Source organism: Spermophilus citellus, assembly GCF_964194105.1.
Source record: "Spermophilus citellus genome assembly, chromosome: 3".
In the NCBI taxonomy this organism is placed as follows: Eukaryota; Metazoa; Chordata; class Mammalia; order Rodentia; family Sciuridae; genus Spermophilus; species Spermophilus citellus.
In genome coordinates, this window is record NC_138184.1 from 86,807,485 (window position 1) to 86,824,765 (window position 17,281).

General features: G+C 46.7%; 1 protein-coding gene across 2 annotated transcripts in view; it reads right to left on the reverse strand.

Annotated features, from left to right (window-relative positions):
• Window positions 1–1,215: 1,215 nt before the first annotated feature.
• The window catches only part of VSIG10 (V-set and immunoglobulin domain containing 10), a 33,221-nt gene continuing 17,155 nt past the window's right edge, over window positions 1,216–17,281 (reverse strand). The window contains exons 2-8 of one of the 2 annotated variants that reach the window (XM_081283408.1): window positions 16,743–17,042; window positions 14,626–14,886; window positions 11,233–11,526; window positions 8,389–8,499; window positions 7,830–7,845; window positions 5,721–5,944; window positions 1,216–4,333 (exon numbers count right to left, since the gene is read on the reverse strand). In XM_081283408.1, the coding sequence (XP_081139534.1) occupies window positions 4,278–4,333; window positions 5,721–5,944; window positions 7,830–7,845; window positions 8,389–8,499; window positions 11,233–11,526; window positions 14,626–14,886; window positions 16,743–17,042 (1,262 nt within the window). In that variant the 3' untranslated portion in view covers window positions 1,216–4,277. The remainder of the gene's footprint in view (window positions 4,334–5,720; window positions 5,945–7,829; window positions 7,846–8,388; window positions 8,500–11,232; window positions 11,527–14,625; window positions 14,887–16,742; window positions 17,043–17,281) is intronic. The other variant, XM_081283407.1, reaches the window with a different exon arrangement.

Genomic DNA, 17,281 nt, shown 5'->3' on the forward strand with positions numbered 1-17,281 from the left:
CAGGGAAAGGGGACGATGAGAGCTAGAGAAAGGCCGGGGACGTCGAGGAGGTGGGGGGCGAGAGGCAGTTGGAGAGCGGAGTCTGGGGAATGCCGACGGGATAGTGGGGCGCGGGACCCAGGTGGAATGGCGTGGAGGACGGAAGTGGGGCGCGGGCCTGGTGGGGGAAGAGGGGCCGGAGTGGAGATAGGGTGGTCGCGGAGCAGTGGGCCGAGGGTGGTACGGGAGGCGGGGGTGGGGGGGTGAGAGCAGGTGCGAGGAACTGAGCCCCCTCCCCCGAGAGTGTCACCTCGTCCGCCTTTTTTCTACCTAGCCTTAGGCACTGCCCCTTTGAGGTCAGTTGGCTCGCCTCGGAACTTTAAGGAGCCCGGGGAGAAGTGAGGAAAGGAAACTGAAAAGATGGCTTTTCTAAGTTGCCCTGTCCCCAATAGTCGTTGATGGCCTTGGAGTTTCTTACTGCGTCCAGCCCGTTTTAGTCTCCAAAATGCTCTCCACTTAAGGTTGCCGGGTTCTCTTTCGCCAGGTTTTCCCCGCGGTTCCAGCGTTAACTTGGGTCAGTCTCCCTCCTTCCTATTACTCCCTGTTTTCCTTCTCTCCTGGTCTTTAAACTTATGTGCCTTTTAACCAGCCCTGTTTCCCGTGTTTTTAATTCGTGTTTTAATGTTTTTGGTTATTTTACCGGTGCCTATTTTGTGAACCCAGGCCGGTTCACCCTTCAGGTTCAGGAGCATCACCTCTTCGCCCCATTTCTTCTCAGGCCACCCGAGTGACACCTGTGGTTGGTTCCGCCCTATAGTTCGGTTTTGGATCCCCGCTCTCTTCACATCCACCTTGTTCTCTTTGGCTGCCTGCCCGTTTCTTGCTGCTCACTTTAGTCTTGCCAGATCCCGTTTTCCTCCTCCCCTTTTCGCTGGGCGTTTTTCACCCAACCCTGAACCTACCCTTTTATCCTCAGCCCCAGTGTTGGTCTCCTCTACCTGGGTTCCTATTTTCTCTATCACCTAGCCTCCTTAGATTCCAATTTTATTCCCAATCTCCTTTGCCCAACCCTCCCACTTTTTAAAAAAATATGGCTCCAGTCAGTTTCCTACACTCCCCAACCTCTGCCATTTTTCTCTTCTTCATTCTTTGTCTCCTAAATTCCTCACTTCTCCGGAGTCTTCAGGTCCTAATGGGATTTTTTTTTTTTTTTTTTTTTTTGGTTTGTTTGTTTGAGATGCTGGGGACTGAACCCAAGGCCCTGTGTAAAATGATAGGCAAGCAAAACTGTTGATTTTTGTTTTTCTGAGTTGGGGGCCTGCAGATTTTACCCAGCAATGCTTTATTGTTTTTCTGGGTGGTGGGGACTAGGGATTTAACCCAGGGTCAGTTTACCATTGAGCCACATCCCTAGCCCTTTTATTTTGAAACAGGGTCTCACTCAGTTGCTGAGGCTGGCCTTGAACTTGTGATCCCTCCTGCCTAAACCTCTGGAGCCCCCACAGTACCCAGCTAATGTATATATTGATGTATTCCATATGTATAATCATGGAAAAGAATAAAAACAGTGACGGGAACAATATCATTTCCAATATTAGGACAGCTGGGAAAAAATTTTATTTTAGTCTGGCAAACTGGTTTTAATCAAATCTTTACATTTACTAGTCGGCTCTAAATCAAAAATCGCTGAAACATTTATTTAAAAATAACTTTATTCCATAATCTTAAAAAAATCCATAAACTCATAACTAATTTCTCCTAACTTTACCCACCAAATATTAAAAGTAAATAATGCAGAGGAATCTGCTTATTTTTCTTTGCAGCAGTTTCTAGCCAGTCCCATAATGAGAATATATGTTGGCACTTATTGCATCATAATAAATTCTGCCCAGCAACCATGATTCTCCAGGTTTCAGTGCACAGGTTATAGAAATTTTCCATCACGTATTTCCCAGCTGCAGTAATAGGTCCTGTATGTGCTTGTAAGAAATGGAGCTAATATCAAAGCCGCAGGACTTCAGAGCCCCCTCCCCAGTGTTCAACAGTTTTTGAGGAAAAGCAATGTAATTGTAACAGCCCTGGAATGTTTACCTTCCTGGTTCTGATAAATAGTATCTCATGGTCTGGAATTAACAATACATGCAGATAACAGTCCAGCTTGGACTTTGCCACACAAAGGCTGTAACCTACTGTTGACAGGCTTGTGAACTTGGGTGTGGATCATGTTAAAAGGGAAAAAAAGAGCTCCAATTCTTCATACATCCTTGAAATGTGAAGAACTTCAGTGCCTGGGCTCTTTAACTAACCCAGAGTATATATGTGAACACAGGGTCCGGATAAGTGACAACACTCACAGCTCAGATGGTCAGGGCTTCACAGTGTTTGGCACCAAGCCCTTGAAGCTCCCATTTGGTAGTGGAAAAACCCTCAACTATTTCCTATCGTTATGTGTGTGGGCAAAAGGAAGTTGTGGGAAACATCCCAGTGATATTGCAAAACATTGCATTCCTAGCTAGTGGTTCCCCCCCTAACTTTTGTCTTTTTTTTTTTCTTTCTTTGAGATGCCTTTGTATAATGACTCTTAAATTTAGTCATGGAAAACTAAAAGAGAGACTAGTCAATCTCCATTGAGTTCAGAAGCAACCTGAGCATCTCATTCTGAAATGACACCAACAGTTTACAGAGTGATCCAGTCCAAGAGCTACTATGCAGCAAAGGAATGAACCAAGTGGAAATATAATTCACAGCTATTTCTGAGAGATATGAATTGTCACCAGCTCCAGACTCCCCAATGTCCTGAGTTGGGAACAGGGCACATGTCTAGTGATTTTCTCAGTGTAGTCTCTTCCTCCAGAAAAACAGACTTTCCCAACCACACCTGCAGGTTACTACAGAAAACCAGCTTCTCATTTTGGGAGTCTCAGTTCCCTCTCTGGTACTGGAGAAGAGAAGTTCACTTTTAACCCGAAGTCTTGCCCATTGGAACAGAATATGCAACATTAAAGAATACAAATTCAAGGGCAAATTCAAGTCAGAGTCCGTGTTTAGCACACATCCATTGCACCTTTATATGGTCCCTGACTTCAAGGGATTTGGATGGAATTAGGGGGAAAAGAAAACCCACCCAAGGATCTACTGGAAGCTTTAGCAACCCAAACTCATCACTTGTCATTTTCATTTGAAACTTAGTGTTTTTGATCAGTATATCCTAATATTTTTAAGAATTAAGATGATGCAAGTTTTCCCATTACAGAGGTGGGGAGACAAACTGGGGCTGGGTGGACGGGTTTGTCCAAGTTCTTATCACCAGATACTCTTGCCTCTTGCCTCCTTTCAAAGCAAGAGAAGAAAGAAAAGCTGAAAGCTAATCCTAGGTCCATCCCTGAGGAGGAGGCTTTTAATGTGAAGCTCTGTAAAAATGTAAGTTTCTAATGAAAGGCACTTCCTCTTATCAGTTCCTACCTCTTTTGTAAAGAATCATACCTCCTGGGGGAAAAGGATCCCCCAGACCTCTGACAATGGCCTCTTGGAAACCATTCTGCAAAGAACTGAAGTGTCTGGCAACTCCTAATTGACAGTGAACAGTTTTTTTCTTCCACTAAGGAAGGCAAAGAGCACCTCCTAGGCACTTTGACACCCCAGATTGCCTCGCCACAAGCCTGGCTCCTGTAGGAATGTCTTCACCCATTTCACAAAAAACTGAGGCTCTTGAGGGGTCAAGAGACATGGCCAAGCACATGGAGCATGGGAGAGTCAAGGCCCAGGCAGAAGCGCAGGAGTGTAGGACCCAAACACCTCCCTCTGATTTGCTTTGGTAGCAGACACATCACCTTTCTCAGGGAGCTGCCGTTGCCTGGTTTCTCACTTGGGCAGCCATCAGGAAGTTTCCCTGTCACCCCATGTATTCCCTTTTGTGCTGGGGGAATGGCCAAGGGCACTGAGACCAAGTGCTTCCCCCATGTGTGTGCTCTCCAAATCCCTGTCTATCACAGTATAGCAGCCCGGACAGAGCCAAGAGTGACAGCAAAAGTGGCACCTCAGATGCCAACTGCAGCTCCCCACCTCCCCAAGGGCTCCTTCCCACAGTATTTTTACATCATTGAGGAAACTTACATCAAATTAAACCAATTTTTTAAAAAAATGGAAGGAAAGCTATGTGTCTGCTTTTCTTCTCTGCTGGGAGAACCCGGGTGTTGCTAATGCAAACTCCCCGGCAGGGCGCGAGTGGGGTCAAAGCTGAATGAAGAGCTCCGCAGAGCCTCCCACACTTTCCAGACAGCAATGGCCAGTCCTCTTCTTTAGACTGGCCTGTCTTCTTCTTGAATGATGTCACTATGTTGCTCACTGACGTCATCTGTTCAGGGGAGGAAAAGAGACCCGACTGAGTAACCTCTAGAGTGTGACTGTTTCCATGCCTGTCCTGATTTCTTCTTTTCTGAGGAGCCACGGAATGGGAATTCATGGGCTGGGTGTTCATTCTCCTGTTCTCTTAATTCAAAGTCCTCTAGATCTGCCTAATGTTTTACCCACCATGCTCCTGGTTCCTGCCTCCCCTAAATCCACTTCCTCCTTTCTCTTACTGAGATTCCACTGTTCTTTTTTTTTTTAGAGAGAGAGAGAGAGAATTTTAATATTTATTTTTTAGTTTTCGGCGGACACAACATCATTGTTTGTATGTGGTGCTGAGGATCGAACCCGGGCCGCACGCATGCCAGGCGAGCGCGCTACCGCTTGAGCCACATCCCCAGCCCCAATTCCACTGTTCTTAAAGACTTGCGCCACCTTCACCTCCTCTACAAAGCTACTCCTGATGGACACTGCCCTCTGAGCACTCACCCTCCTCTGAGGTCCTGTAATTTTTAAACATCAGCCACCAGGCAATTAATCTGATCCTTCCTGTGACAGCTCCTCTCCTGCCATTCGAAAGCACTGGTTAAATCTTGCTTCCGTTTCAATTTTCCACATATGTTTCCATCTGTTTATCCCAACTGGTCTTATAAAGCTCCCTGTACAGAGACACTGTGGGTCTTTCTTTTCTATCCAACAATGCCAATATTGTGCCTTTCCCAGAGCAGGCATTGATGAGCATTTGTCACCTGGATTTCTGTGTTTGTTAATACATATTGAGTATTCTTTACAATGCTAAGGACCAGGAAGGTTTCATATTTCAGATTTTGGAATTTGCATGTATCTTGAGGATGAAACCCAAGTCAAGATACAAAATCTAGCCAGGCGCGGTGGCACAGACCTGTAATCCCAGCTGCTCTGGAGGCAAGAGGATCATGAGTTCAAAGCCAGCCTCAGCAATTTAGTGAGGCAGTAAGTAACTCAGTGAGACCCTGTCTCTAAATAAAATACAAAAAAAGGCTGAGGATGTAGCTTGGTGGTTGAGCATCCCTGAGTTCAATCCCCAGTACCCCCCCAAAAAAAATTACAAAATAGAGTTATGTTTCATATATTCCTTTTATACACGGTCTAAGGCAATCTTATATTGTAATAATTTTGTATACAAAACAGAATTTGTATACATTGAACCATCAGACCTACGGTATCATTGCAGCACTCGAGAGTTTTGCATTTTGGATTTGGGGACTGGAATGTTCAGCCTGCACTAGGTTCTCAGGTTCTAGATTACATTTTTGCTATATTTCCCAGCCTTTAAAAAAACCAAGCTTGCTCCTTAGAGGTCTCTAGGGGTGCTCACTGCACAGATCCCCGTGTCACAGCAGGAAAGGGCTCACCTTGTAGATCCTGGAGTCCGTTTCCCATCTGCTCTAAGTTCCCATTTACCAATGCGGTCACTCTGTGAATGTGGCCATGTTTGTGCATTTCTTTTGGCAACTCTTCTCTTTCATTGGTCTCCTCCTCCTCTTCCTCCTCCTCCTCTTCCTCTTCCACATCCTCCTCTTCCTCCTCTTCCTCTTCTGAATCCACCAATACCATGACATCACCCATGTCTTGTCCCCTAATTTCCAAAGCAGGAAAAACAGTCAAGAAGGCATCTTAGTTTTCTTGATGAACAGGCAACACCAGACACTTTGTGACTCCTAGTACTGTGGGGGGAACGTCCTCATGCACCCAGTACAGTTGAGTCATGAGATGATGGTGTGGTTTGACCTCACAGAGCTGCGGGCACAGACTGCTAGAGATGATCGCATCTTTACTACTGTTTCTGCTTCCTAAGCAAGTAACCATGCTGTCTGTTATAGTTTGGATATGAAGTGTCCCCCCCCCCCACATACACACACATAGCAAAGCTCCTGTTAATGCAGGAATATTCAGAGGTAAAACGATTGTATCATGAGAAACGTGGCCTAATCAGTGCATCCTAGTTTGAATGACTGGGTGGTAGCTGTAGGTGGGTGGGGCATGGTTGGAGGAGGTGGGTCACAGGAAGCACGCCCTGGAAGAGAGCATCTTCCCTGTGCCTCCCTACCACACACACACACTTTCTGACCCTGCTATGAGCCGAGCAGTTTTCCTCTGCAGGCCCTTTCCCCATGATGTACTGCCTCATCTGGGGCCCAGAGCAAAGAAGTAAGCCATCTATTGACAGATACTTCAGAAACCACGAGCTCCCAATGAACTTTCCGTCCTCTAAATTGTTCTTGATGGGTATTCTGGCCATAGCAATGCAAAAGCCAACTACAGCATTCTCCCAGCCACTACCATTTCAGTTACCCACACAGCATGTACATAAATGCTGCCATCTCTCCTGAAATGCCCTAATTTCAGTTCCACGTAGTGAGATCTCCTGCTCCTCAGTATTCAAGGCCTAGGTCAAGTCCTCCTTGATTTGACTCCCCAGTAAAGCCTGGCACTACACATGCATTTGGAGTTCATGCCCAGTTGCTTAGCATTTAAGAGCCCTGTGCTTATTAGCAGCTTTGCCTTCCTAACCAGACTTCACATTTCCTAAGAAAGGAGGAGTAAGTTCCATGGGCCCATCACAGTCCTAGAAGTGTCATATTCTTGTTTCATCCTCCCCAACTCCTCAGTGGAACAGGCTCAGGGAAGGTTAAGAATTTTCCATAGGCCCAGGACTTGGGAATGGCACAGATGCAATTTGAATCCAGGTCCACTACTTCCAAAGCCTTTCCCACAATGTCCCAGTGCTACCTCTTGTGAAGAATAAGCCTGGGAATGAGAGATTCACTGGGACAATGGCCCTCAAGTGCAGGACAGTAAAGGAAATGGTTTCCCCAAAAGATGGTTCCAGAACAATAATATCCATCATCAAAGAGGTATTAATTGTCCATACATCCTAGAGAAGAGTCAAGTTCTTTGCTCTATCCAAGACCTCTGGAAACGAAAAACACATGTTCCATTTGGAGACATTTCCCCTGTCAGGGTTTCCTCTGGGGAAGAGGCTTCTGGGAATGTTCCAACTCATCTCCCAGAACATTCTGTAAGACTATCTTATGCTTCCTTTTGTTTCTTTTCAGAAAACTAAATAAAACAAATGCACGAATGACAGGATTCATGACATCATCCCATGTCTTGTCCCCTAATTTGTGCACACTGTCTTCATGTTCCCATGACAGGTCTGCGGTGGGCCCAGCCCTGAGGTCTGGCTTTGTAAAAGCGCACCGACGCTGGGCATGACAAGATCTGGATCAGAAGGCAGACACTGCCATGTGCCTCCTGGAGGAATCACTTCCCCGATCCTCTGTTTCCTTCTCAGGAAAGTGGAAATGCCACCACCCCCTGAAGAGGTCACAAGAGGGTTTATGGTAACGCCTCCTGAAGCTCGAGTCCAGTGTCAGGCACACGGTGGCTCCTCCATGGGAACTGCCACTATTGACTTAATGAAAGGGAGCAAACAGCATGAAGATATAAGAAATACTCACCTGAAAGTGCTTCCTGCTGCAGAGAGAAAGGGAAAAGAAATTAATATCCAGTAACAGCAGTGCAGCCTCACAGAATTTCCTAAACAAACTAACATTTACAAAAGATAAACCAGGGGTGGGGAGATAAACAAATGAGAAGTTGACCCAACATGAGAGGCGGCAGGGTGTTGAAGGATGGAACTTAGGTGCCTCATCACTGTGCATCTTGACCCAATGAAGATTTCTGTACAATGGGACTTCAGGAGGGTCGGAGTGTCACAGGGCCTCCTTCCCCAACCCGCACCTATTTAAGAAGCCTGAAAGGCAAAGTGTGGAGGTGCACACCTGTAATACCAGCCACCAGGGAGGCTGAGGCAGGAGGATCACGAGTTCAAAGCCAGCCTCGGCAACAGCAAGGTACTAAGCAACTCAGTGAGACCCTGTCTCTAATAAAATACAAACTAGGGTTGGGGTGTGGCTCAGTGGTCGGGTGCCCTTGAGTTCAATCCCTAGTACGAAGGGAAAAGAGAGAGAGAGAGAGAGAGAGAGAGAGAAGCAAAGAGACCCAAGAAGTCCTTACCTTTCCAGCAGAACATGGGGCTATAATACAACATGAGCCCTGAGACAATGGCCAGTCCCAGCAGGAGGAGGCTGACGATGGTTCCCACAATGCCCCCGATGTTCAGAGGCTCTGTAAAGACAAAGCACACTACTGACTCTTCAGCTTGATACGTGTGCAACTAGGAAAGAACACCTCCCCTTCTCTGCCAAAGTCCAGCTCTCATCTTACCTGTTTTCATGACCTTGAGCAAAGCACATGACCTCTCTGTGATATGATCAGAATACCTCATCTCCCAACCTCAGAGTTTGTGGGAATCAAATGAAGCACATGATATGAAAGAATGCTAGGAAGTTAAAATCTCTGTGCCAACCAGACATCAAGGCTGTGTTCAAGACATGGTGAGGGTGTGCATTATCAGTGCCGTGGTAAACACAGTGATCAATGGAACAGCGTGGAGAGTCTAGGCATCTGCCCGCTCATACAGAGATGCTGGATGCATAACAGAACAGTGAGCAGAGGAATCACAGTTCAAGAAATGGTTTTAGAACAAATGGTTATCCATTTGGATAACTGGGGGGGGGGGACAAAGAAAGAAACATGATCCCTACCTCACACCATTCCCTAAAATCAATTCCATGGTCACTAGAGATTTAACTGTGAAAGGCAGAATGTTACAACTCTTAGCAGAGAATACAGGAGAATGTCTTTATGACTCTGGGATAGGGAAGGATATCTTTAAGAATATGTCAATTCTTAAGACATAAAAATTGCTAATGATATTCGAAAAGTTTCATAAAGTCAACTACATTAAACTGAGGATATTCTGTTAATCAAAGGAAATCATAAAATGGAAGAGACAACAAACTAAAAGGAGATGTCTGTAACATGTAAAACTAACAAGGAATCAGTAAGAGAAATTTCTAAAGAACTCCTACATCTGTAAGAAAACAATGTCAAGACACACAAATCTCCTTACCAGAAGAAACACAAATAGCTAATACACATAAGGCTCAAAACCTTCTTAGTAATCAGGAAAATTCAAGTGAGAACCACAACGAGGTCCCATTTTTCACACACTAGCTGGGCAAAAATCACAAATCTGCTGGTAAAACGCAGAACAAGTCAATGCTCTTATAAACTGCTAGAGGGAACAGAAACTGGAACAACCACTTTGGAAAATAATTGGGCATTATCTCATAAATATAAAAGTGCATGTACCCTATAAACCCTTTACATGTCCTAGAGAAATATCTGCCTGGGTACCTCGTATACATGTATATGAACTAAGTAAAAGACATTCACAGAAAAACTATCATAACAAGAACAACAACAAAAACCAAAAAATGAATGACAGTGTGGAATAATGACACAATGGAACATTATACAGTGGTAAAAAATAATGAAGTATGATTACAACCATCAGCATGAATAAATCCTAGAAACAAGAGGGGGAGGGGAAAAAAGCAAGTCACAAAAAAATAGAAAGAAATATATATGGGACAGGAGAACCTTTTCTTTAAAGAAAATATTGGAGCAGTTTTAGGTTCATAGCAAGATGAACAGAAAGCAGAGAGAATTCCCACACATCCCATCCCCCCACAAACAACCCCCCCACCCCAACTAGAGCAGTACTTTTTCACAACTGATGAATCTACACCAAGACACCGTGGTTTACACTGGGGCTCCCTCTTGGTGTTCTACATTCTATGGGTTTGGATAGATGCATAATAGAAGTGTCCATCCCTACTTATCATGAAGATTCCCACTAACCTAAAATGCTCTGTGTCCATCCAACCCCCTCCTTCACCAACCCTTAGCAACCACTGGTCTTTTTAGTAGCTCCATAGTTTTATAAGGTATGTAGCCATAACAACCATTTTTTGAAACTTAAAAAAAAAAATATTTGGAAATGTGTACGGATACGGTTTGGATCTTAAATGTCTCCCCAAAATGATGAGGCCAAATGATCATGGACCAAAACCATTAGCCAAAATAAATCCTTCGTACTCTCAAGTTGTGTATCTCAGGTATTTTGCCACAGCAACACAAGGCTAACTAACACAGGTATCTAAGGTAGTAAAGTGGCTTTTTGTTGTTGTTGTTTGCTTTGTCTTTTAAATAAGATTGGGGGGGGCTGGGGATGTGGCTCAAGCGGTAGCATGCTCACCTGGCATGCGCGGGGCGCTGGGTTTGTTCCTCAGCACCACATAAAAATAAAATAAAGAAAAATAAAGATGTTGTATCCACCGAAAACTAAAAAATAAATATTAAAAAAATTCTCTCTCTCTCTCTCTCTCTCTCTCTCAAAAAATAATAAAAATAAGATTGGGAAGGGGCTTCAAAATGGGGTTGCAGATAAAATCCAGGATGCCCTATGAAATTTGGATTTCAGATGAAAAAAGTACTTTTTAGCACAAGTATGTTCTATGCGATGTTTACAGATGTATACTTTAAAAATATTCCTTGTTTTTCTGAAATTCAAGTTTTGGTGTGTTTTTGGTCCCATCGCTTCTGAATCCAGTCCCATGACCTTACAGGTGACTTCATCAGTCTCGACACTGCCCTTGTACCTTAAGTGGGACAGTCGCCTCTCGGCTGTTCATTTGGCTGTCCTGCTTCCTGACTGACATACACTGGGCACCCACGTCCTGTGGTGTTGTGAGAGATGATATAATTTTGCTGCCTAAGCGAATGTTCCTGGACAGTCATTTCCCCCAGCCCCCTTGCAAACCACAGGCAGGAGGTATGCTGTCTCCCAGTTAGCAGGGCCATGTTCAGGGAGGTCCCAGGCTGTCCTCGTGCTGGTGCGGCTTGCTCTCAGGCTCTCCACCCTCTTCCCCGGGGGCCAGTCCCATTACTCACCTTTCACGCTCAGCCAGATGTCCACCTCGCGCACCCCCACAGGGTTCTCAGCCCGGCACACATAGTAGCCCTCGTCCAGGTCCTGGGAGCAGTTGCGCACAGTGAGGGAGGAGCTCTGGCCGCTCTGGGCAATGAGGTAGTGGCTGTCGGGCTGGATGACCACTTCGGGCTGCGTGAGGTTCCTCAGCCACTGGATCTTGGCAAAGGGGTAGGCGCCAGTCACCTGGCAGGTGAGCGTCACATTGCCCCCCAGAAAGCAAGTTTTCATGGGCTCAGAGAAAACGGAGGGACCCCCTGGGTGACCAGAAGAAGGTAGAGAAAGAGAAATGTTTAAGGACACTCAAGCCTGAGTTCCTTCGATTGAATCATTCCTATGATTTCCTCCTGATGAAGCGTCTCCAGGAGGTGAGCATCACACCTGGTCTGACAGAATAGGACCAGCCGACATTCACTGAGGAATCACCAGGAGCTGTTACGGATATTACCCAACTCACTCCCGTACAATCTGCAGATAAGGAAACCGAGGCCCAGCCAGAGCTAAGCTCAAAGTCACACGATGAAATAAGAGATGTAGCTAAGATATAAGAGCAACCAACTGTCTCAGTTTTCTCAGGACTGGGAAGGTTCCTGGAATATGGGGGGTTTGGGGCTAAAACCTGGAAAGCTTTTAGGCAGAACAGAAGCTGGTAACTCTGGGTGAGCCTGGAACCCAAGCCTTGTAGGCCTCGTATAATCTTATTTCTACACTGTGGGAGTCTCTGCAAAATAACTACACTCATCATACCCAACATGGACACGCAGTCAGTCCAGCGAGGCTGTTCAAGAGAAGGGGCACCTGTATCTGTTTCCTGTCGTTGATGTGACATATTGCTACTAACTTAGTGGCTTAAAACAAATGAATCTCCCGAGTTCTGGAGGTCAGAAGTCTGAAATTATCTCATGGGGCTAAGATCAAGGTGTTGGCAGGGCTGGTCCTTTTTGGAAGCTCTGAGATTGGTTTCCTTGCTTTTTTTTTTTTTTTTTACTTTCTTGGGGCTCTGCCCACACTCATCAGCTCGTGGCCCCTTCCTTGATTTGCACCAAGCTCTTGCTTCTGGGATCACATCACCTACTACCGACTCTCACCTCCGGCCTCCCTCTCATAAGGACCCTGGACGTTATTTTGGACCCACCTGGATAATCCAGAATGACACCACCCACACCCTTAACCACATCAGCAAAGTCCGTTTTGCAATGTAAGACAACATTCATAGGTTTTAGAGGTCAGGACATAGACATCTGCCCTAAAGAACTTAGAACACATCAGTCTTGTGGCTTTGGGTCCAATTTGGGGAGCTAGGAGGGCTGTGACAGTGACCCCTTTGTGTTCTCTGAACAAGAAGCTTGTCCTCAAAATGCACACCTCTGGGGGAGGTAGCAGATTCCCGGGGAGGGAATTTATTAAGTCCAGGAGGCCAGAGGGCCTCCTGCCATGGAGCGGGAAGGCAAGCTCCCCTCAGCAGCTGCTCCCAAGAAGAGTCCAGGGTTCCACAGCTGCTTCCTGGGGAAAAGGGAAGAAGAAGAGGGAAAGGGCCAGGGAGGCTGGGATGGCCTCAATGCCTCCCTCTCAAGGTCAGGTTGACAGAAGGAAATCCCCAGCTGGGTCTGCTTGGGACACTCCCATGTGAGCTCTCCTCCTTGGACCCTCGGTCAGGCTTCTGAATCCCATCTCCCCTCTCTGTGGTTACCCCAGATCTCCTTCAGGGTCATAAAGCCAGCAACAGTGACAAGTCTCAGCAATACTGTCTGTATTTCAGGGCCCCCAAACCAAAATCTCAAAAATGGCTCCCTTATCCTTAAACCATGCCCTGGCGACCCCTCCCTATAGCCCCCCCCCCCCCACAGGTCATGTACCTGACTATACTTCTGCCAAGTGGAGTATTCATGCCTCTGAAATCTGAGCTGCCCACCCACCTACCCCAAGAGGAGGATGCTGTGGGTGAGGCAGGTGGGGAGGAAGGAGTGGGGGCCCTCAGAGATCCCCAAGACGTGGAAGAAATACTGGGGTCTTCACATCTGGGCTGGCCAAGGCAGTGGCTTATCCCAAGGCGAGCTGGAGTCTTCAGTGCATAGATCTCTGCCACTAAAACTGGGCACAAAGACACGCACCTATAGTCCCAGCTACTCAGCAGTCTCAGGAGGACTGCTTGAGACCAGAAGCTGAGCCAACCTGGGAAACCACAGAAAGACCCCATTTCTTAAGAAGTAAAACAGGGCTGGGAGTGTAGCTCAGGGGTAGAGTGTTTGCCCTGGGAGAGAGAGGTCGATCTGAGCCTCAGGAACCCCTAAAACATCACTTTTCCTCATCTTGGGAGCTATGCTGTGCCATGTTCACTGAGGTGACATCAGTGTTACCTTTCAACCACTTACTAGTCCTCTCAGCTGAAATGACTCCACCTCAAGAGACCTCCCTGCTGACCAAGGGAAAGTGGCCCTTCTTACATAGGGCTCTCTGCACATACCATTTTATTTCCATAAGTGTCACTATCTGAGACCTCTCCCACTTGCTTTGCACTTCCTGACTTCCTTTCGTCCCTATCCCTCCCAGGATTTAAACTCTAAGAAGAATGGTTTTGGTTTTAAAACAGGTTCCAGAAATTCTGACACTCTTCCCTTCCAAAAGTGAAGCCTAATAAATCTCTCCACTCCTCTTAAATGTGGGCTTGACTTAGTGAGTTTTTCTCATAAATACACTGTTTCAGAAGGGCTGCCGTGCATCTCCTAGGGCAACCTGGTAAACAAGGAAGCTTTTTGGATCACTGGCTCTGGGGAAAGTGGACGCCATGTTGGGAGGCACTCAAGCATCCTTGAGGAGAGTCCCACATGGAGAGGATACAACTTGCTAGGCCTATGAATAAAAAAAAAACCCTGTAAGTGCATCTGTCCCATGATTTCAGCTCCCTAACCTTCCAGCTTCTAGCTGAGACCTCGCCATTATGGAGATGAGATAAACAACCCTAACACTGACCCACAGAAGTCACAAGATGACAAATGGACATTATTGTCTTAAGCCACTAAGTTTGGGGGTAACTTGTTACGTAAGAGAGAACTAATGAGCCTTGACTGTCTCCTTCAAACTCTCCATCTTCAGCGAGTAGTAACTATGCCTGTATCAGCAGGGGCTCAATAAAATCCGTCTAGTGAAAAACAGCTTCAACTAGAACCAAGAGTCTTAACCAGGCATCTCTAGAGTTTGGAAGGAAGGAAGCATAAAGTGCAAGGAGAGAAGAAAGGGAAGGAATCCATTCACTCTGACCCACTGGGATTTCTTTCCCAGAACTACTTCCAAAGGATTCTCTCAGAAGAAAGGAAGGCGGGTGAAGGCCAGCCCCAGACACAGCAAGCCAGACTCACGGATCTGTACCACACAGCTGGCTCCGGACTCTGGCCCCATTATGTGGCTCCCAACGCACTTGAACTTCTTGCCATCCGACAGCTGAGACAGGTTCAGCAGCTCCATCCCCAGCTCTGACTCCCCCACGATGGCCCCTCCTGGCTCTTCTGTCCACAGGAAGTTAGGGTTAGGGTATCCCCCATCCCAGTGGCAGGTGAGATTCAGTGCCAACGATCCTGACAGCATCTCTGCCGAGCACTGAGGAGCTGACGGAGGGGGCCCTGCAAAACACAAGGGAGCGAGGGCTGAATGGCAGTAGCCGTGGGGCAGGCACTAGGAGCTCCAGAGCCAGGGCCTCGAGAAGCACCAACTCCAGTGAGTCTACCCTGAAATAGCACCAAGCACGAATTGGTGCCTGTATTAAATCTTTGAGGACCTGGGTCTCATTCATCTTTGCATTTCTCTCCAGCCATGTATGGCTATTTAAATGTAAATTAATTACACAAAATTACAATGTGTATTACAATTAACCACAGGTGACAAAGAGCTGAGCCACAAGCAGAGCATGTCCATGATCCCAAAGTTCTCCTGGATGAGCTGGTCCTAGGCACTGACAGTGGTTGCCTCTGGACAAGGGAAAATGAAGGACATGGAGTCGCTGGTGGAGATTTATTAATTAATATATAGAGTCAATATGTATATTTGTTAAGCATTGTTGTAGATTTTGTTATATAAATAAACAGAAAAAAAAATTTGAAGCTGAGCATAATGGTGCCCACTACCCAGGAGGCCAAGGCAGGAGGATCACAAGTTTGAGGCCAGCAGTCCTTGGCAACTTAGCAAAACTGTCTTTAAATTTAAAAAAAGATAGGACGGGGGATGTAGGTCAGGGGTAAAGCACCCTGGGTTCAATCCTCAGTCAAAAAAAATAAATAAGAGGACCAGGCGTGGTGGTGCATGCTGTAATCCCTGAGGATCAAAAGGCAGAGGCAGGAGGATTGCGAGTTCAAAGCCAGCCTCAGCAATTTATCAAGGCATTAAGCAACTCAGTGAGACCCTGGGAAATGGCTTGAGTTCAATCCCTGTTACCAACATAATTAAGAAATAAGAAATTTGGATTTTTATATTCTTATATTAATAGACATGTAACATCTACAAGAAAAATTATTGGAAATGTACCAAAATAAAACTTTGAATGATTATTTTCTTCTTTATGCTCACCTATGATTCCTATAAACTTTATATACTATAAATGTCATTAATAACAGAGAACATGGAGACCTCTAAAAGCTCTGGATAGGGGCTGGGGATGTAGCTCAGTTGACAAAGTGCTTGCCTCGCATGCACAAGGCCCTGGGTTCAATCCCCAGCACCACAAAGATAAAAGATAAAAAGTCCCTCATTTCCTGTCCCGACATTCCCCTTCATTGGCACGGGTTATGAGTGTCCCCAGTATCTCTGCAGTGGTTTGCATCCATGATATTTGTGTACAGGAGTGTTGGGTTGGTGGATCCCCATCTCCAAAATGAACACTTCCAACTGCTGGTTCCTAACAGGGAGCCTGGGTGCTACTGGGAGGCAGGGGACACTTTAAGAGGTGGCACCTAGTGGGAGGCTTCAGGCCCTTCCCCTTCCTGCTGCCAGGAAATAGAGTCCTCCCACCATAGCTCCCACCATGATGGACTGCACCTCCCCAGGCCCAAACAACAGGGGCCCATTGGCCATGGATCGACACCTCCAAAAATCAACCTTTCCTCTTCATAAGTTGCTTATCCCAGGAATTCGTCACAGTGATGGGGAGCTGACACAAAACTAGGTGGATGGCTGCAGAACACTGGGAATGTATTAAGTGCCAATGTGTCGTACATTTTAAAATGCACTGTTAAAAAAGAAGAAAGATTGCCCACAGCTCAGCACTGTCCCCTCTGTGGCTCGCAGGGACTCTCCTGCATCCCTGGTTAGGGGCAAGTATCCAGAAGGGGTGTCTCCCCATGTGACAGCAGCAGCCCCAACGGCGCAGGTGTGTATTGAGGGACCCACAGAGACCATCAGGACCCACCCAGCAGACGAGGAACGCTGCACAGAGGAAAGGAGGAGGCACGAGATGCTGTCACAGAGGGTGGGGACTCTTACGCACAGTAGACCAGGAGCTCCGTGGTCACCTCTTGCTGTCTCCCGCTGAGCAGGTTCTTGGCCACACAGGTGTAGTTCCCTTGGAGGTTTTGTGACATCAGCAAGAGAGTGAAGCAGTTGACCGTCAGGTTTGTTCCCAAGGACTCCGACCTGACAGGGGTGCTAAAGGACCACTCGACCTCGGGCAGCGGCTGAGAGCCGCTGCTGCAGCTGAAGTCCACCTGGGAGCCCTTGGCAGTGTAGAGGGTGCCATTGGGGAGGATGCCGGCAGCAGAGATGTTGACCTTGATCTGATAGGGGCCACCTGCGGTGACAGGAGGACAAGGAAGGCAAGCATCACTGAGCATGCGGTTGAGCTCCTGGCGGGCTCTAACAGACACAGAAGTGATCCTCTACTAGATTCCAGGTGTTTTCCTTGAGTTGGGGTCGTGCTAAATTGCCTAGGCTGGCTTTGAACTTGCAATCCTCCTGCTCCAGCCTCCTGAGGAGCTGGGATTACGGGTGTGTGCCACAGCGCCAAGGAGAAGCCAGTATCTACCGAAT